Raw genomic sequence first — 21,727 nt, forward strand, 5'->3', positions numbered from 1 at the left:
ATCTATTTCTGCTTTACTGACTATGCCAAAGCGTTTGACTGTGTGGATCACAAGAAACTGGAAAATTCTGAAAGAGATGGGAACACCAGACCACCTGACCTGCCTTTTGAGAAATCTGTATGCAGGTTAAGAAGCAACAGTTAGAACTGGACATGGAACAACAGACTGGTTCCAAATCAGCAAAGGAGTACGTCAAGGCTGTATACTGTCACCCTGCTTATTTAACTTCTACGCAGAGTACATCATGAGGAATGCTGGGCTGGATAAAGCACAAGCTGGAATCAAGATTGCTGGAAGAAATATCAATAACCTCAGATATGCAGATGACACAACCCTTATGGCAGAAAGTGAAGAAGAACTAAAGAACCTCTTGATGAAAGTGAAAGAGGAGAGTGAAAATATTGGCTTAAAATTCAATATAGAGAAAATGAAGATCATGGCATCTGGTCCCATCACCTCATGGCAAATAGATGAGGAGACAATGGAAACAGTGAGAGACTTTATTTTGGGGGGCTCCAAAATCACTGTAGATGGTGACTGCAGCCATGAAATTAAAAGACACTTGCTCCTTGGAAGGAAAGCTATGACCAACCTAGACAGCATATTGAAAAGCAGAGACATTACTTTGCCAACAAAGGTCCATCTAGTCAAAGCTATGGTTTTTCCAGCTAGAGGAGAAGGGGATGACAGAAGATGAGATAATTGGATGGCATCACTGACTGGATGGACGTGAGTTTGAGCAAGCTCCAGAAGTTAGTGATGGACAGGGAATCCTGGTGTGCTGCAGTCCGTGGGGTCACAGAGGGTTGGACATGACTGAATGAACTGAACTGAACTGATGATTAATATGCTGAGGGCTCTAACGGATCAGACACACAGCATGCAAGAACAAATGTGCAATGTAAGACAAAGGATTCAGAGAGACAAGATGTGGAGTAGTGTTCAGTATTGTAAAGGCAAACGTAACCATAAGAAAGCAAGGCTTGTGGTCCCATGAGTCAGGGCTATAAATCTCTATGCACAAAATAGTACAGGAAATGCAAAAGGCAAAGAAATGCAATGAGACATAAATGGTACATAAACAGAATTACTGTGAACAGAAGTCTTCACATGGAGCTTTCATTAAATGTAAATTAGGATATAGAATTCTTAACTAACATAATCAGTGATAAATAATAAGGAAATAACCATTGAAACAGAAAAAAACAAGGGATTTTTATGAAAATAAAAATTTACTTATCTAAATAAATATGAACATCCTGCAGACATTTATCCAAATAAATTTGAAAACTTAGATTAAGTGGATAGTATTTTTAGGGCAACATGGGTATCTAAATTAACAGCATTGGAAATAGAAAGCTTACCAATATCCACAGAAACAGAGGAGGTTATTAAAGAAATACCTTGTAAAAAGCGCCAGCCCCAAATGGGTTCACAGGGGAACTCACCAAAGACCATATATTCACAAAGTACCATATATAAAGAGATCGACTCACCAAAGGCCATATATATTCACAGTATCACATAAATTGTTCCAGAATACTGAAAATGCCTGGTGGGAAAATCTCCATTTGTAATAGCAACAAAGTAGGTAATATATTTAAGAATAAACCTAGTAAGAAATGCTAAAAAAACCTATATAAGAATATCTTTTAAGTTTTCTTAAAGGCTTCTGGAAGACACAAAAATAGGTAAATGTTCTTAGATGGAATGACTCAACATAATAAAGGCTTCTATTCTCCCTAGGTTAATTTATAAATGTAATAAAAATGCCAATTAAATAATAATACTAATAAACTTATTGTAGAACATTTTAGGTTTATAGTAAAGCCTATAAGGAATAATAGACATCCATGGAAGCTAGGAAAACCCTAAAAAAGAAAAGCTATTTGGGATACTATTCTAGCCAAGTATTAAATATAAACTCTATAATTAAACGATTGTGGTATTGGCACATGCATAGTTATCAGGCCAGTGAAATGGAATAAAAAGCCCAGAAATACACCTAAGTAACATGAAAATTTGTTAACTATGGAGTGATTTCCAGGATATACTGTTAGGTGGAAAAATCAAATTAAACAAGAATATCTATAGTGTGCTACTTTTTATGTCAGAAAATAGGGAGAAGGAAGAGATAAACCAGAAACTAAGGAAATTGGTTCTGTAGAGAAGACAGTGGGAATGGTGTAGACAGGATGGTGGGTTTGGAGTAGAAAAGATGAGAAGAGTCACACTTAGTTCTGAGCGTACCTTTTAGTATAGTCCAGTATAGTTCTTTTAAAATCTATGTGCTTCCCTAGTGGCTCAGTGGTAAAGAATCCATCTGCCAATACAGGAGACGTGGTTTTGATCCCTGGCTCAGGAAGATCCCCTGGACAAGGAAACGGCACTCTACTCCAGTATTCTTGCCTGGGAAGTCCCATGGACAGAGGAGCCACGCAGGCTACAATCAGTGAGGTCACGAAAGAGTGGGACCTAGCTTAGTGTCTAAATAACAACAGGAAAGCTATGAGAATGAGGAAACAAAATCTTAAAACAGGATGCATTAAAAAACAAATGAAGTATTCTATCTGTCAAATGAATAACCACACTGTGAGGAAGGGGAAAACACTAAAACAAGTAACTTTTAAATACAGTGTTTTCTCATTATCAGAGAAATGCAAATCAAAACCACAATGAGGTAACATTTCACGCCAGTCAGAATGGCTGCGATCCAAAAGTCTACAAGCAATAAATGCTGGAGAGGGTGTAGAAAAAAGGGAACCCTCCTACACTTTTGGTGGGAATGCATACTAGTACAGCCATTATGGAGAACAGTGTGGAGATTCCTTAAAAAACTGGAAATAGAACTGTCATACGACCCAACAATCCCACTGCTGGGCATACACACGGAGGAAACCAGAATTGAAAGAGACACGTGTACCCCAATGTTCATTGCAGCACTGTTTATAATAGCCAGGACATGGAAGCAACCTAGATGTCCATCAGCAGATGAATGGATAAGAAAGCTGTGGTACATATACACAATGGAATATTACTCAGCTATGAAAAAGAATACATTTGAACCAGTTCTAATGACGTGGATGAAACTGGAGCCGATTTATACAGAGTGAAGTAAGCCAGAAAGAAAAATACCAATACAGTATACTAACGCATATATATGTAATTTAGAAAGAAGGTAACAATAACCCTGTATGTGAGACAGAAAAAGAGATACAGATGTATAGAACAGTCTTTTGGACTCTGTGGAAGAGGGCGAGGGTGGGAAGATATGGGAGAATAGCATTAAAACATGTAAAATATCATATGTGAAACGAATCACCAGTCCAGGTTTGATGCATGATACAGGGTGCTCGGGGCTGGTGCACTGGGATGACCCAGAGAGATGGGATGGGGAGGGAAGTGGGAGAGGGGTTCAGGATGGGAAACACATGTATACTCATGGCAGATTCAAGTCAATGTATGGCAAAACCAATACAATATTATAAAGTAAAATTAATTAATTTTTTAAGTAAATTAATAAATCAAGGTCTTAAAAATAAATAAATACAGTGTTTTGCCTATATACCCTTAAGCTAAAGATCACTGTAATTATAACAAATATTAGGTTCCACTTAGTTTGTTTTTCACAGTGGTATTAGTGCATTAGCAATTCTGAAATGACTTTCTATGTATTCTCTAGTTTAGCAAACAACTAAATATATTGTGGATAATTAAATGAGGTTACTCCTCCTCAGAAAGGGAAGTACAAATATGGACGAGAAAAGGCCAGAATGGTGTTATATTGGAAATGGAATTATGAATTCATGATCTCTAATTAATCAGTAGAAAGAGAACTATATATAGGGTCTTGTGTATGTATGCATATTTGTGGGGGGGAGTGTGTGTGTGTGTTTCTTGTTCTGCTCACTGAGATGATCTGGAAGCAGTGACATCCTAATAGTGATGAGCACATTTAGTGTCCACACATTGGTTTCTATGTATCATTCCAAAGCAAAAGATCCTTATCTCTGAAGAAACTGCTTATTCCTAGAACAAGCGAAGTACAAGAATAGCCCAGAGCATACTGTTGAACCAAAATATGAGTGAAAGTGAAAGCGTTAATTGCTTAGTCATGTCTGACTCTTTGTGACACAATAGACTGTTAGCCTGCCAGGCTCCTCTGTCAATGGAATTTCCCAGGCAAGAATACTGAAATGGGTTGCCATTTACTTTTCCAGGGGATCTTCCTGATCCAGGAATTGAACCAGAGTCTCCTTCATTGCAGGCAGATTCGTTACCATCTAGCCACCAGGAAAGGCCCTCTACCCCACCCTCCCACACACAAATAAGAAGATGTCTAAGAACTAATGGAGACCTGCAGAAAAGATTAAAAAGCCAACTTGAAGGGTCTCTCTAGAACAATCTGACCATTAAAATAAGTAATGGTTATAACAGTGTTTGAAAGTAAGAATACATAAGCAATATTTTATGAATAAATGAATGAATCGATGGAGTGACAATGGAAAGCTCTTCCTTACAGTAAAATGCCAACTAGTAAACGTAGAAGAAAAACCTAAAAAAAGATCACCACCTTATAGCACTTTACCACCACTTCTATAGCAACCATAGAAATAGGTGAGAATCTCCAATGCATACTGAAATGGATATACAAAGGTATGGTGAGAAAAAGGACTTTTATCTCGAAACATTTCTGCATAGGATATTTATTGATTTAAAGAGAAAATAGTACATTTACAGCGACAGATCTCACAGATACCACTTTAGTATTGTTAACATTGCTAGTAATGGGACAAATCAACATTATGTGCCTTTAAACATGATACATGGAGAACATACATCATTTCCGTCGTATTATTGCCAAAATGTATAACTGAATGTAAGCATTAAGAAGTGTTGCACACACACAGACACACACACACACACAAAATACTCTTCAAAAAGGTAAAGATCATGAAAGACAAAGATTGAGAAATTGGTCCAGATTAAAGGACACCAAAGATATATGACAAGATACAATACCTGATCCTGGATAGGATAGTGGGCCGGGGGAAAAAATGTTTTTTTATTTTACTATGAAAGACATTATTGGGAGAGATGGCAAAATTTGTATGCCGCTGCTGCTGCTAAGTCTCTTCAGTCGTGTCCGACTTTTTGTGACCCCATAAACGGCAGCCCACCAGGCTCCCGTCCCTGGGATTCTCTAGGCAAGAATACTAGAGTGGGTTGCCATTTTCTTCTCCAGTGCATGAAAGTGAAAAGTGAAAGTGAAATCGCTCAGTCATGTTCAACTCTTCGCAACCCCATGAACTGTAGCCTACCAGGCTCCTCTGTCCATGGGGTTTCCCAGGCAAGAGTACTGGAGTGGGTTGCCATTGCCTTCTCCCCAAATTTGTATAAAGGTCTGTAATTAGATAATAGTATTAATATCAATGCTAATTTACTGATTTGTCATTATATTAATATTATGGCAATTTAAGAAAATATTTTTGTGTTTATTAAATAAGCCGTGAAATATTTAGTGTTAGAAATATCTTGTGTCTGCAGCTTTCTTCCAAATGGTTCAGAGTAAAATAATATAGAGAGAGAAAGTCATAAAGCAAGTGTGATATATTATTAAAATTTAAAGAATTCAGTGACCATATATGGAATTATTTGAACTACTCCAGCAACTATGCTGTGAGGTTTTAAAAGTCATATTTGAACATGTTGGTAGAGCTTTCCATTTTGGGGTCACCCATTGTGTTTCTGCCTAACGCTTGCATGATCATGTACCAGAGACACTATTAAATCTGCTCAAAGGAGATATACTTTGACATAGTATCTTCCCTTCAATTTTTAATGTAAAGAAATAAACAGCAGAAACATTCTGGAAGATTATATACAAAGCCTATTGAAAGGAAATAAATGAACAAATATCTAAATATAGCCATCTAGGGTGTGTACTAGTGTTTGTAATTAAAATTTCTACCACTACTCACTAAGTACGTAAAGCTAGAGTCTGAGCTACCTACCCTAGCAGTGGTGTGTTGGGAATGAGCAATTCCATTGATCATCTCTAGTTTTCCTTGGGGCAAATTGCAGTCATTTGCAAGAAGTCTTAGTAGGAAATATTAAGAGAAGGCAATGGAGTGTAGCCAGGGAGTAATAGGCCAAGATCAACAAGAAACAAGTCCTAACTGCCATTCACAGGCATTATGATGCCATTTGAACTATGATAATGTGTACCGACATGGTATTATAGGAAAAGTCTTGTAGGGAAGTGGAGGTTTGCGCCAAGTTTAATCAAAGTGAGGGAAAGTATTTATTAGGGCAAATTCTGAAGACATTTTGAAATAGGAGACTTGCCAGCATAGAGAATTTAATAATGAGATTAGGCAAGTAATTTTGCATATATGCTAAATGGTTTTGCCTTCGCTCAAAAACACTTAAACCAAGACATAAAATTTGCAATTTGGAAAATAAATAGACATTGTCTCTTGCCATATATCTACTAGTGATGTATAAGTTCACCATGAAGCTAAAAAATTACACGTTTACTTCTTTTTAATCATAAGGAACAATTCTTTGAAAGTCACATTTAAAGATTTGTTTTTTTTAAGTTTCATAAGAGAAGATATTAACTGCCCTTTGTCATCAAGGATGGTACCTTTTCTCTCACTTTTCAGGTCACAGCATAGTGTGCATCTGCATTTTTTGTATAAAATTAAATTCTGCTCAGGAAAAATATAGTTTTGTTTGTTTTTATTTTATATGATGTTTAGGAAGCCATACAGGCAGCATTTGAATCTGCCCAATTATATGCAGCTACATTTGAAAAGTTTCAAATATTCTTCAAGGAAAATGAAAGTCTTGATTTACAAGATCTTAAACTTCAAGAACCTGGTAAGTTTTCATTTGTCCTTGCTAATTATATCTAAGAGTCACATCAAGCTTTATCATGGTCTAGGTTTCTGTTTTGTGATGTGTGGTGACAGAGATGGTAGCCCAAAAGATCTGGCGTGACAAAACACAAGAGTTTATTCATTTCTAGATTAATTTCTGTAGAACCACTTTTTTCTCTACTTTTACTGTTATGTTTTATTTCAAAACATTATGGAAAGGAATTCTTCCCCAAGAGCTTATCTTTTAGTATGAAGCTGTACCAGTGCCAAGGTCATATAGCCTCTAGATGGAAAGGAGTTGAAAGGAATGTTTTCCCCTTAGATTCCTTAAAAAATGTTTACATAGTGTAACATGTATCTCAAGAATTCATTCTGTCTCAGGAATTCAAGTTACTCTATTTGTACAGCCCTATTGCAACCAGGTAGGTATGAATCGACACCTTAGTCATGAGATTAGAACCATGAAGAAGTTATTTTATTAAATTTATTTTTATTCAACCAAAGAAAATAAAATACAATGCCCAAGTGAAATTTCAGGCAAGAAAGTTTCCAAATGATTATGAAAATTAAGTATATAGCATTCATTATTACCGTTTAAAAATGTGAAGCATACCCATATTCGTCTTTTGTTGCTGTTGTTTCATTAACTGGTTTTATTCTTTTTTTTTCTCTCATGAACAAAAATGTTTACTCTGATACTTTGCCTCATGAATGAGCACTATTTTTTTTTCTGTAAATTCTTGTGTTTTTCTTTCAATTCATTATTTTTATTACACTGAAGTATTTTAAAATAAATTAGACATGCCAGTCCCTAAATGAAATACTTCAATATGCATCTTCAAAAAGCATCTCCCTACAAAACCAAAATATTTTCACACCTGAGAAAAAAATCTCTAAAATCAACATTTAGTCCATATTCAGAATCTGCCAAATAAAGCAGTTTGCAGCTGGTTTGGCCCAGAATCTAATCCAAGAATAGACACCGTATTTACTTTTTATGTCTCTTAAGTTTTGAAAAGTTGAAACAGACCTTTTTCCTCCAGAGCACTAACTTGCTCAAGAAACAAAAGTGGGGTTCTACTTAAGAAATTTTAAAAAAATATTAGACACGTTCATTTCTACCATTCTTCACCAACACCGTCACACTGAGACTTAGTGTGTGTTGAACTGAAGGGAACTGACCGGTATTTATTATATTATATTATATTATATACCACGGTGGCACCGTGGTAACAGTAAGATGTGGAGCCTGGCATTTCAGCATGAAATAGACTAATCCAAATAACCAGGTCTAACCATCTAGATCGCCTACTCACAGCCTTGAGCCAAGGCCTCTGAGTCTCCACGTTCCTCACGTTGGATGGCTTTACTCCCTCACCAGTTACCTAACTGGATAAGGCTACCACGCTCCCAGACTGCCCTTCATCTAGTCCTGCCTTGGCTTGTCAATCCTGTCTCAATTTCCGAACCAGGGTATCATAGGTATTAGCCATTTGTTGTCTGGGAATCTGGAGTAGATTGGCCTGGACTCCTAAAAGTTTTCTTCCTCTTTTAGGAACTCTCTTGTACTTCCTAAACCTCTGAACCCAGTATTTCCCATTAGAACGTAGCTTTGCCCCTTGGATACCATGCCTTGCCTGTTATACCATATTCCCTCAAATTACTATAACACTGCCTACGACATATTGTGCTCAGATGCTCAGTCATGTCCAAGTCTTTGTGATTCCATGGACTGGAGCCCTCCAAGTTCTTCTGTCCATGAGATTTCCCAGGCAAGAATTCTCGACCGGATTGCCATTTCCTCTTCCAGAGGGATCTTCCCCACCCAGGGACTGAACCCGCATCTGTTACGTCTCCTGCATTGGCAGGGGAATTCTTTACCACAAGTGCCACCTGGGAAGCCCTAAGATATATTAGAGTTTATTAGACTTAATAAATGTCTGTTTAACCAAACTTTTAGCCAGACTGCCCTTTGTTTAGCTCCAGAAGGTGATCAGAAGACAGACTCTGGCTTTCTGAAATAATCAGCCATAAATTTAGAAACCACTAAATTTCTATAAAAGTCAGTGTCTACTAATATTTTCCGTACTTGCTAAGCACTTATGATAGGTGCTGTGCTGTCTCATCTAATCTATTTTATCTAATCCTCATAATTCTATATAGGCGCATATTCTCATTTTACAAATAGGTAAGTGGAAATACAAAGATAAGGCAACTCCAAGATTACGCAGTGAGTAAGTGGTTTAGAAATTGTTGCCCCTGACTTGAGAGTTTGTTATACAAACCATTCCTCCCCCATCTCATCAAGAGAGAGCTCTTCTGTCGGCTTTACTCTTTTGTTTCCCTTTGAACATGGATATGTCATTTAACTTTGAGTGATCTAAATTTATTTATGTATAAAATGAAAGTATTGGACTAAATTGGTGTTTCCCAAATTGGTATTCCTTGAACCACTATTCTGAAGGATATTACATGATACTATGAAAAAGGCTCTGTGTTCAAATAAATTTGGAAAATACTAGATCAAGCAACATTATACAGCTTTCCTCACCAGGGGTTTTCTCAGATCATTTGATATCCTAATTTTTTCATTTCTCAAAAATAAACACATCAAAACCTTCTAAAATGAGTAGGAGTGATAATTGTCATCCTTTTTTTGTATCTTGAGGAAGGTGAAGCTCAGAAAGATTAAGTAACTTAGCCAGAGCAACAGCTGGGTTAAAGACTTGGGCCTGGGTTTTCTAAGACTTTGTCTGATGTGTTCTTTATACTGTGTCAAACTGCCCCTTGTGTCCAGAACAGGAACTGATGGAAATAAAGGCAAGGATCAACAACCTTTTCTCTTGGGGATGGTTGAAGAGGGTTAGAGAAGAACAGGAAGCAGTAGGGAAAACTGTCTGACTCAAGTGGAGGGAGCAACTAGAAATAAAGGTAGCTGAGTTTTTAAAGACAAGGAGTTGTTTTGTATTATATGTGTATTAGTAAGAGCTGTTTTTGACCAATAGTATGATTTCAAGATAATCTGCCTTCCACTGGTGATTTGAGAAATTGGAGGTAGGAAGATTATCAAAATGCAGCTGCAGCATTGGCAGACAAAGTTGACAGTGGCCTTAACTTTGATGTGGGGAGCAGGGTTGGCAGAGGTGTTGGGAGGAGGAATGGAAATAACTTTAGCTATGCCTGATCTCTTGAGTTTCAAACTTTCTCTGTTGTTAATATCCTTATATACTTGGTAAAGAATCTGCCTGCAATGCAGGAGACACAGGAGATGCAGGTTTAATCCCTGGGTCGGGAAGATCCCCTGGCAGAGGAAATGGCAACCCACTCCAGTATTTTTGCCTGGAAAATCCCATGGACAGAGGAGCATGGTAGGTTATAGTCCATGGGGTCACAAAGAATCGAATACAACTAAGGATGCATATTCATACTTATTTTGAGGTATGATGTGGAAGAACCGTTGGATTAAGCCAACTCAAACCAGCCTGATTCTAGAATCTACTCCATTATAGACTAGATTCTCTAATGCAATTACAAGTTATTTTCATGAGCTATTCTTAGTGACAGCCAGAAAATATTTTTACATTATGAAATGTTAGTTTCTTCATTACAAGAATAAAATATAAAGCATCCTGAATTAACATTTTAAAATTATACAAGGTTCTCTACCTATGGATAGTTCATTTTAAATACATATGTAAGTGTATTAATGCAATGATTTTTGATATATCTGTGTAATGGTCCTTTAAAATCTAACATATGTTTTTCGCTGTATATGAATTATTTTATGTAGGTGTTAAGTTCTTTAGTGAACAACTGGAAAAATATCACAGACAGCACAAGGACGCAGTAGCTCTGAGACCCACCAGGAATGTAGGACTGCTGCTCATTGACACTAAGCAACTAAAAGAAAAACTAATTCCATCACCTTTGCGATGCTTGGAGGTAACTATGAACTAGGAAAAATTTTAATTATAGTCTCTACAACTATTTTACGATTTTTCTCCTGCAAATAGCCTATCTTTATTTTCTAGTATTGCAGCTATTTAAAATTAACTTAAGTCTATTCAGCATCTTTAATTTGTAGGGAAAGTTCCATGTTTTTCTTTCTGTCCCAAGTATTGTCAATTTCAGATGAGGGAACAAAAGTCCTTAAACTAGCCTCTTACATCCACTCCTTTTTCCTTTGTTGGAGCATTTCAAGATTTCCTCCAGAGGAGGCATTGCTGTAACAGCTCAGAGTCCTAGTAGGAATACTGGTTGATTCCAGGATACTGAGGTATCCTAGATACTGAGGTTTCCTGATCTGAAACTGTCCCTAAAGATCTGATTGTATTTTAGTGAGTGGTAGAGCTGAGGAGATTTGATTGCTTCTACGATAACTTTAAGGTCTTCCTTTAGTCATATATACCATCAAATCCCACCACAAAGGGACTCCCCTGGTGTTCAGTAGTTAAAAGTGGCCCAGGTTCAATCCCTGGTTAGGGAGCTAAGATTGCACATGCCTCACAGCCAAAAAAACTCCCGAAACATAAAACAGAAACAATATTGTAACAGATTCAATAAAGACTCTAAAAAATACCTCTAGAGACACAATGGTATAGAACAGAGATTGGCAAACTATATCCCACAGGGTCATTCCAGCCTGCCAGCTGTTTTGTACCATGACAGTTCGCTTATGTATTGCCTATGGTTGCTCTACAAGGGCAGAGCTGAGTGGTCGTGACAGAGACCGTATATCCTGCAAATCTAAAGTATTTACTATTCAGCCCTTACAGAAAACCTCTGTTGCCCCTGGTGCAGATGAAATAAGACAGTGCTCTGTCTAAAAGGCTGCAGGCCCGGGTGCTACTATCTTTTCTGTCACTAATTAGTTGTGTGGCATTGGACTTCTTTCTAGAGCTTTGCTGATTCATCTGTTGAAAAAGAAAACAATAGAGAATTGAAGCAAAGTCAATTTCAGCAAACATTTCTGAGCACTCTGAGTACTACTGTATACTAAGCCAAAAACAAAAAACAAAAGAAACTTCAAACTGGCTTCAGCAATCAGAAAATGTATGGATCGAAAAAGTCCAGAGGGTGGATGGATGGGCATCAGGAAGCTGTGATCTAGTGACTCCGTGGTTCCTAAAGACCTGATTTTTTCCATTCATTGTGTGCCAGCTTCCTTCTGATGTGGCAGCTTCATCCTAAAGCTCATATACCCTCACTTTTCTGAAATGGTAGTCAAAGGCTCCATAGGATAATTATTTCCTTATTCATGTCCAGAGAGAGAGAGAGAGATCTCTCAGTCTTAAACAAAAGTCTTGGGTTTCTACTTAATTGGATCAGCTAATGTCAGAGGTTCACTCTAATCCAATCACACTAGCCAAAGAAAGCCATGCTCATTTTACCTTAAGACCAATTAGACTCAATCTTTGTTTTTGAAGGAGAGATCACCTTCCTCCAAATCATTACTACCATCCAGCACGAAAGAAGTGGAGTTGATACTGGGGGTGGTACCACAATGTTCACTATACAGGACGAAGTAACAGAAAGGGTACTTACAAAATATCAGACCATTTAGGCAGACTTAAAAAAAATTATTTATTAATCTGGCTGCATCTGGTCTTAGTTGCAGCATATGGGATCTTGGTTGAGTCATGCGGGATCTTTCCTTGTGGCACACAGACTCTCTAGTTGTGGCATGTGGGCTCTCTAATTTGTGGTGCACAGACGCCAGCACCCACAGGCTTCAGTAGTTGTGGAGCTCGAGCTTAGTTGCTCCATGGCATGTGAGATCTTAGTTCCCCAGCCAGGGATCACATTCATTTTCCCAGCATTACAAGGCAGATTTTTAACCACTGGACCACTAAGGAAGTCCCTAGGTAAACTTTTTAAAAAGTTGTGCAATCTAACTTATTCTGGAAATAATCTTCAAAAGTAATCCTATTGTTTCAGTGTGGGGGAAAAAAAGCCTTTTCATATACTGCTGCTTCCATTGCCTGCTGACTTAACAGACATTCAGTTAGACTTTATCTAAAATGTATAATAAAGTAGAAATACTCAAGTAGTTACGATTCATAGTTCCTTCTTCTTTTCTAGGTGCTGAATTATATGCTTCCTCGTCTAAGCAAGAAAAAAGTGGATGCCATCATCTCTGAGGCACAAGATGCAGAATACAAGCTTGAATTTGTCCCAACCACTACCATAGAATATGTTAACAGCTTAGTATTTCTTGACGAAATTCAGGAAAGGGTGAGTTGATTCTTGTGTAACTCACTATTCCAAATCTTGTGGGAAGGAAGGCAAATAAGAGAAACTGAGGGACTGAAGGTCAAGATACAGCTGTCAGAATATCAGAAACACTTTCAGGCAAAGGAAGTGGATGACTTACCTCAAAGTTGTAATGGCAGCTAACATTGATCACTGCTAGTCAGGCATGTACTACATTTTCTACATATGTTACATTTTTTATCCTTACAAAAGCTTAAGAAGTATTGTTTAGTCATTCAGTCGTGTCTGACTCTTTACGACCCCGTGGACTGCAGCATGCCAGGCCTCCTTGTCCTTCACCATCTCCCAGAGCTTGCTCAAATTCATGTCCATTGAGTCAATAATGCTATCCAACCTCTCCTATCACATCCTCGGTCATCCCCTTCTCCTCCTGCCTGCAATCTTTCCCTGCATCAGGGTCTTTTCTGATGAGTTGACTCTTCACATCAGGTGACTAAAGTATTACATCTTCAGCTTCAGCATCAGTCCTTCCAATGAATATTCAGGATTGATTTCCTTTAGGATTGACTGGTTTGATCACCTTGCAGTCCAAGGGACTCTCAAGAGTCTTCTCCAACACCACAGTTCAAAACATCAATTCTTCAGTCCTCAGCCTTCTTGATGGTCCAACTCTCACTTGCAAACATGACTACTGGAAAAACCATAGCTATAACTCTGCAGACCTTTGTCCCAATTTGATGCTCCCTGGTTAAGTTGTTGCCAAGAGGTGGGTCAAGTTATAGAACCTGGATGCTTCCTCTATAACCTGGTGGCAGAATGGTGGCAAGGAGAGCTCCCTTCAAACTGGGGAGACCTTGCCAGAAAATTAGGAAAGACACTGTCCACTGAGGCAAGGGCATCAGAGCAGAGATGTTTAGGAGTCAGTAATAGTGGTAGTAAAAGCCTTTACTAGAGGGTAGCATGATGCTCTCCATCAGTCAGGGTTCTGAATCTACACAGAGAGGTACATGGTCCACACAGCTCAGAGGCTGCCCTGGGACAGTCACTGCTCAGCACACATGCCTGGAATCTCAGATGTTGCAGCTGAGCATCCTCACAGCACCTGCCATCTCTGAAAACTTTAAATAACTTTTAAAGTTTAATCTGAGGTTTACCAGGTGGTGCTTGTGCACCTGCTTCCCAAGACAGGAGACATAAGAGATGCGGATTCTATCTCTGAGTTAAGAAGATCCCTGGGAGGAGGAAATGGCAATCCACTCTAGTATTCTTACCTGGAAAATTCCATGGATAGAGGAGCCTGGTGGGCTGCAGGCTAAGGAGTTGCAAAAGGGTCAGATACGACTAAAGCGACTGAGTACTACTATTTACTAGGGAACAAGAGAGAGAGAAAAAGTAGATACCTATAGGGTAATATTAACTGTGCTCAGTTCTGAACAGTTTACCTCCTAGGCCTCATTGTCTGCGTCGTAATAATGACTGTATTTGTCATCCAGCCAGCTCCAGCCAATTTGATCTGCATTAAATGCACTCCTCTGTGTGCTGGCTCTTTACAACGTGGTGCACAGCGACTGTCTCTTACCAGTCACTCTTAACAGGTATAACAGGATACTGATTTATTTAACGAGCAACTGATGTTTCCATTTAGATCGAAAGCCTTGATGATGAAGGGAATGTTGTGATTCAGATGTACAAGCTCATTGAACAGTATCAGGTTCCCACACCTCCTGAAGACTTTGCCGTTTTTGCAACTATGAAGCCATCCATTGTTGCTGTTCGGAATGCCATTGATAAATCTGTGGGTGACAGAGAAACAAGCATTAAGCAATTTTGTCTGCATTTGGGTAGAGATCTTGAAGATCTAAACAATGAAGTGAATGAAGTAAAGATGATAGCACAGGTAAGCTGAAGCAGAATTTTTAAAATAACCTATATAAAGGCTATTACATTTTAATAAACCGTTTAGAAAGCATATTTCATTTTAATCTGGTTTAGCTTTCATTTTGTTTATGCTTCATTCTAATCAATTAACAATGTCTTTGAGCAGCTACTGAAAATTTAAAGTGTTTCTGAACCTCTCTGAGGTACTGAATAAATTCCAGGCCACTGCAACTAACGTATGTATTGCTTTAGTACTTATGATCAAAAGTACAAAATAGAATATTACTCAGCTATAAAAAGGAATACATTTGAGTCAGTCCTAATGAGGTGGGTGAAACTGGAGCCTATTACGCAGAGTCAAGTCAGAAAGAGAATGACAAATACTGTATATTAATGCATATATATGGGATTTAGAAAGACATAACGATGATCCTACATGCAGGGCAGCAAAGGAGACACAGATGTAAAGAACAGACTTGTTTGGACCCAGTGTGAAAAGGCAAAGGTGGGATGACTTGAGAGAATAGCATTGAAACATGTACATTCAGTTCAGTTCAGTGCAGTTGCTCAGTCATGTCCAACTCTTTGTGACCCCATGGACTGCTTCCCTGTCCATCACCAATCCTGAAGCTTGCTCAAACTCATGTCCATTGAGTTGATGATATCATCCAGCCATCTTATCCTCTGTCATCCCCTTCTCCTCTCTCCTTCAATCTTTCCCAGCATTAGGGTCTTTTCAAATGAGTCAGTTCTTCAAATCAGGTGGCCAAAGTATTGAAGCTTGAGCATCAGTCCTTCCAATGAATATTCAGGACTGATTTCCTTTAGGATGGACTAGTTGGATCTCCTTGCAGTCCAAGGGACTCTTCAAGAGTCTTCTCCAGCATTACAGTTCAAAAGCATCAATTCTTCAATGCTCAGCTTTCTTTACGGTCCAACTCTCACATCCATACATAACTACTGGAAAAGCCGTAGCTTTGACTAGATAGACCTTGTCGGCAAAGTAATGTCTCTGCTTTCTAATATACTGTCTAGATTGGTCATAGCTTTTCTTCCAAGGAGCAAGCATCTTTTAATTTCATGACTGCAGTCACCATCTGCAGTGATTTTGTAGCCCAAGAAAATAAAGTGTGTCACTGTTTCCGTTGTTTCCCCATCTATTTGCCATGAAGGGATGGGACCTAATGCCATGATCTTTGTTTTTCGAATGTTGAGTTTTAAACCAGCTTTTTCATTCTCCTCTTTCACTTTCATCAAGAGGTTCTTTAGATTCTCTTCACTTTCTGACATAAGAGTGATGTCATCTGCATATCTGACGTTATTGATATTTCTCCCGGCAATCGTGATTTCAGCTTGCGCTTCATCCTGCGTAGCATTTCTCATGATGTACTCTGCATAAAAGTTAAATAAGCAGGGTGACAATATACAGCCTTGGTGTACTCCTTTTCCGTGTATATTACTATATGTAAAATAGAAGACCAGTGCAAGTTTGATGTATTAAGCAAGGCACCCAAAGTTGGTGCTCTGGTACAACCTAGAGGGATGGGGTGGGGAGGGAGGTGGGAGGGGTTTCAGGATAGGAGTACACATTTATACCCATGACTGATTCATGTTGATGTATGGCAAAAACCATCACAAAATTGTAAAGTAATTATCCTCCAATTAAATTTAAAAAAATTTTTAAGTATTATGGTCAAATCAGAAAAAAGTGGGAAAAACTCAGTTCAATAGTAGTGAATTCTCTTCTTCCTAGCTTCCATTTATTATTTTGAAATTAGTGTTTTTACATCCTATTAGCATATTTTATAGCTATTCACAATTTTAGAGTTTTATTAGTCACATGTTAGAAAATTCCCTCTTAGAAAGAGGCAGAGTATAAATTAATAAGTGATAAAGAATGTTTGAATAACTTGCACCAATTTTACTATCCTAAAGATATAAAAGGAACTTTTTAAGAACTTAGACTAGATATCTTTTTTTTCACTCTTACTTACTTTATTTTTTAATATAAATTTATTATTTTAATTGGATGCTAATTACTTTACAATATTGTATTGGTTTTGCCATATATTGACATGAATCCACCATGGCTGTACATGTGTTCCCCATCCTGAACCTCCCTCCCACCTCCCTCCCCATCCCATCTCTCTGGGTCATCCCAGTGCACCAGCCCCGAGCATCCTGTATCATGCGTCGAACCTGGACTGGCGATTCATTTCACATATGATAATATATATGTTTCAATGCCATAGAATAGACATCTGGATAATTCTTAACTGAAGCAAACGTGAAAATATATCATATAATAATGATCTACTCTTTAATTATTAACACTGACTAAATCTTATCCCAAAAGTTTAAAGCAATATAAAGTGAAGTGAAAGTGAAAGTTGCTCAGTTGTGTCTGATTCTTTGTGACCCCATGGACTATAGAGTCCATGGAATTCTCCAGGCCAAAATACTGCAGTGGGTAGCCATTCCCTTCTCCAGGGGATCTTCCCAACCCAGGGGTCGAACCCAGGTCTCCCACATTGCAGACGGATTCTTTACCAGCTGAACCACTAGGGAAGCCCAAAACCATATAAACTTATGATCAAATCAGAAAAAAAATGGGAAAAACTCAGTGTCCTTCAACAGAATAATAAAATGTGTTGAGGTACTTCTACTCAAAGGAATTCAATACCGATGTTGAAGATTACAACATGCATTTATATGGGTTGACATGGCTAAAAGTAGCTAACATTTATTGTGTACTTATTATATGTCAACTTTTAGTCTAAAGGACTTTGCATTGCTTTTACTTTTGTACGGAAGTGTTTTTGTGTTTTGCAAGAGAAAGCTGTACATAACTGTAATAACTGTACAACTCAGTGAGTTCTCAGAAAGTGAACATATCCATATGCTTACTGCTCAAGTCAAGAGCTGTTGTTCTTGGTATCCTTAGGGTGCCCTCTAGTCACTAACCTTTCCTTCCTTTCCAAAAGCAACCACTACCCTGAATTCTAAAGCCATAAATTGTTTTTGCCTATTTATGAACTTCAATCAAATAGAATGCTACCTTTGTTGTAAATTATAATCATTCCTTTACTGTAAAATGATAATTTTCCTTATATTCCCTTCATTCTTTTCCATATTGCATTCACCTCTCCTTAACTGAAGTCTTGTTAGTTGAAAAAAGATGTAATATAGGAAAGACGATGAAGCAAAATGCATTAGGTACTCCTTAAAAATTATATTATCCCCATAGTACTTCCTTATACATTTCTGTACTTTTTACAATGTATCTGCATTGTTTTAAAATTCAAGAAAAGCAACCATTTTCATATATTTTCTAAAAATTAGAGTGAAAAGGGAATTAGCAAAAATATGTTTCAAAAATGTTTATTCATGTAATTTGATAGCATACATCAAAAAGTAGGAATGACTGATCAAAAGCTATCTTAATTTTACAGGATCCACAGATTTTGGACATTAATGCTGACCAAGAGAAAATAAAGGTCATGTTGAATGAACTGCTGTTAGTTCTGGATGATCTTCAAAAACGCGCTTTTCAATATAAATCCTATCAGAAGAATTTTAAGGTAATGACAGCGCTACACATCTGTTCTTAAAATATAGAACTATAAAATATATCTTTGTGTATGCACAGAAGTGACACTGATGCACTCATTTTCAATAATACTCAACGTTTAGACACCTATATGCCAGTCACTGTACTGGAATAATCTGAAATACAAAATATGGTATATTCTCTGTCTTTGAAGTGTTTAAAGATTAGGACACATGAGAGAAAAAGTATCTTTATTTATTAAAAAGTAATTGTGAATTATAGACAAATACTCAGACCAGGAACTGTAGTTTCTATGTTAAAATGCGTGTGGGTTTTTTAGTGTAATCAGTTGAAACCCCTTGATTCTTTGTTAATATTCTAGCTTCTTTTACATTCATTCATGTGTATATTATTGATTCCATCAATATTGCCTCATTTGCTCTGGTTTCGATGTGCCAGTTTGATGAAAGAAGAGAATTTGACTGAGCCAGGGAAAAGGTGGATCCCCAAAATTAAAAAGCTAAATGATATGCCCCCCCCCAAAATGAAAAGGAATGAGTAAGAGTTATAAGTGATCTGAACAGATATTGTTGTTGTCCGGTCACTAGGTCACGTCCAGCTCTTTGTGAATCCATGGACTGCAGCATGCCAGGCTCCTCTGTCCTCCACTGTCTCCTGCTCAGATTCATGTCTATTGAGTTGGTGATGCCATCTAACTATATCATCCTTTGTCACCCCCTTCTTTTGTCTTCAGTCTTTCCCAGCATCAAGGTCTTTTCCAATGAGTAGGCTCTTCGTATCAGGTAGCCAAAGTATTAGAGCTAAAGTATCAGAATAGCTATTAGAGAGAACAAAGAGAAAAGCAAATAGGAAAGATTCCTGAGACCAAAACCAGAGGCCACCAGCAATGAAGGAGTGTTAATAGTCTCCCCTAAATTTCAGAGAAGTGCCTAGGCATCACATGGAGATGCATCCATTTCTTTCAGAGCCCCAAATGGATGACCAGAAAGTGGTCTGAGGGCTCTGAGACCTGAGCAGGTCTCCACTCCAGACCTGAGGCTTGGTAGAGCAACCTGCAAAATAATAACCTGGGCACTAGAAAGTGCAGCTGACATAATACCTAAGGCAGGAAGTTTGTGCATGAGACAATTATGGTTCAAAGTTGTTCCCAGATTGAATTAACTGACATATAAGACAGGAAAGTGTGAGGTAGCAAGGCAACTATGGATGAAACATTACCTGATAAAAAGCTATACCAGGTAAGCACTCCTTTGGGTCAGGAAGAATAGTGTAGCTTGAACCAGAGCCTGAAATAGAAGTGTGTTTCCCTCCTTCCAGACTCCATATCTATATTTTATGATTCTTTAGGATGACCTCAGGCTTCCCTGGTGGCTCAGATGGTAAAGAAACTGCCTGTACTGTGGGAGACCTGGGTTCAATCCTGGGTTGGGAAGATCCCCTGGGGGAGGGCATGGCAACTAACTCCAGTATTCTTGCCTAGAGAATCTCCATGGACAGAGGAGCCTGGGGGACTATAGTCCATGGGGTCACAAAAAGTCAGACATGACTGAGTGACAGCATAGCATAGGATGACCTCATATCCAACCTTCCTCTCCAGCTCTTGGTTATTAGGGGGTCAGGAGTGAAGGCCTAAGAGGTGTAGGAAATCATTTCTAATTCTTAATGAAGACAAGGCTAGATCCCTATTGTCAGGGTAATGCTAGCCTTGTAAAATGAGTTGGGAAGTGTTCCCACCTGTTTAATGTTCTGGAAAGGTTTGAGAAAGATTGGCATTAATTCTTTCCCCCCGCCCCCACCATAGATGTTTGGTAGATTTACCAGTGAAGTCATCTGGTCCTGGGCTTTTATGTGCTGGGAGGTTTTTGATATCTGATTTGATCTCCTTACTCCTTATTTTTCTGTTCCTTCCTGATTCAGTCTTAATAGGTTATGTGTTTCTAGGAATTTATGCACTGCTTCTAAGTTAACCAGTTTGTTGGTATACAGTTACTTTTTCATAGTAATCTCTTATGATATGGCTTCCTATGTGGCTCAGTAGTAAAGAATCCTCCTGCCAGTGCAGGAGACATGGGTTTGATCCCTGGCTCAGGAAGATCCCCCTGAGAAGGAAATGGCAACCCACTCCAGTATTCTTACCTGGGAAACCCCATGGACAGAGGAGACTGGTGGGCTACAGTTGGACATGTCACAATGAGTTGGACATGACTGAGCATGCATGCAGGCATAAGATCATATGTATTTCTGTGGTGTAAGTTGTAATGTATCCTTTTTCATTTCTGATTTTATTTATTTGAGTCACCTCTCTTTTTTTCTTGTTCTAGCTAAAGAGTTGTCTTTTAAAAAATGCTTTTTAGTTTCATTGATCTTTTCTATTATTCTTCTGATCCCTATTTTATTTATTTCCACTATGAACTTACTTCCTTTCTTCTGACAATGTTGGGCTAGCTTGTTCTCTTTTTTCTAGCTCTTTGATGTGTAAAGTTATGTTATTTGAAATCTTTCTATTTTCTTAATATTTCCATTTATCACTATAAACTCACCTCTCATAACTGCTTGTGCAGCATCTCATAGGTTATAGTGTGCTGTTTCCACTTTCATTTGTTTTATTTCCCTTTAATTTCCTCTTTAACCCATCAGTTGTTCAGGATTGTGTTGTTTAGTTTTCACACATTTGTAAGTTTTCCACCTTTCCTACTGTTGTTGATTCCTAGTTTCATACCACTGTGGCTAAAAGAAATACTTAGTATGATTTCAATCTTCTTAAACTTGTTAAGACTTGTTTTGTGCCCTGTCAGATGATTTATCCTGGGGAATGTTCTGACTGCTCTTGATAAGAGTGTGTATTTTACTGCTGTTCTATGGAATGTTTGAAATCTTGGCTTATCTCAAGGTTCATAGTTTCTGTGCAACTAATCTCCAAGCCATGAAAATGGTTTCTTTAGATTTTCTTGGAACCTTTCTCTCTATAGGGTTCATAATCAGTCCATTAGGTTAGAAATAGGTGAGAAACCAGAATGTTCTCTCCATCTTAAATCTCCCCATCCCCTGCACCAACTACCACACAAAAATTCTCTCCATCTTCTATCATGCCTCTTCCATCATCTACATATAAGCCCTAAAGGATATAGGATCCAACATCCGTTGGATCATCGAAAAAACAAGAGAGTTCCAGAAAAACATC

The 21,727-nt window shown here is 38.0% G+C and overlaps 1 protein-coding gene across 1 annotated transcript in view; it reads left to right on the top strand.

Annotated features, from left to right (window-relative positions):
* The window catches only part of DNAH6 (dynein axonemal heavy chain 6), a 284,532-nt gene that overhangs the window by 49,889 nt on the left and 212,916 nt on the right, over positions 1 to 21,727 (top strand). Inside the window, exons 11-15 of the mRNA XM_068975806.1 lie at positions 6,765 to 6,885; positions 10,675 to 10,826; positions 12,966 to 13,118; positions 14,743 to 14,994; positions 18,428 to 18,556. Of these exons, the coding sequence (XP_068831907.1) occupies positions 6,765 to 6,885; positions 10,675 to 10,826; positions 12,966 to 13,118; positions 14,743 to 14,994; positions 18,428 to 18,556 (807 nt within the window). The remainder of the gene's footprint in view (positions 1 to 6,764; positions 6,886 to 10,674; positions 10,827 to 12,965; positions 13,119 to 14,742; positions 14,995 to 18,427; positions 18,557 to 21,727) is intronic.

This window comes from Capricornis sumatraensis, chromosome 1 (genome assembly GCF_032405125.1).
Source record: "Capricornis sumatraensis isolate serow.1 chromosome 1, serow.2, whole genome shotgun sequence".
NCBI lineage: Eukaryota > Metazoa > Chordata > Mammalia > Artiodactyla > Bovidae > Capricornis > Capricornis sumatraensis.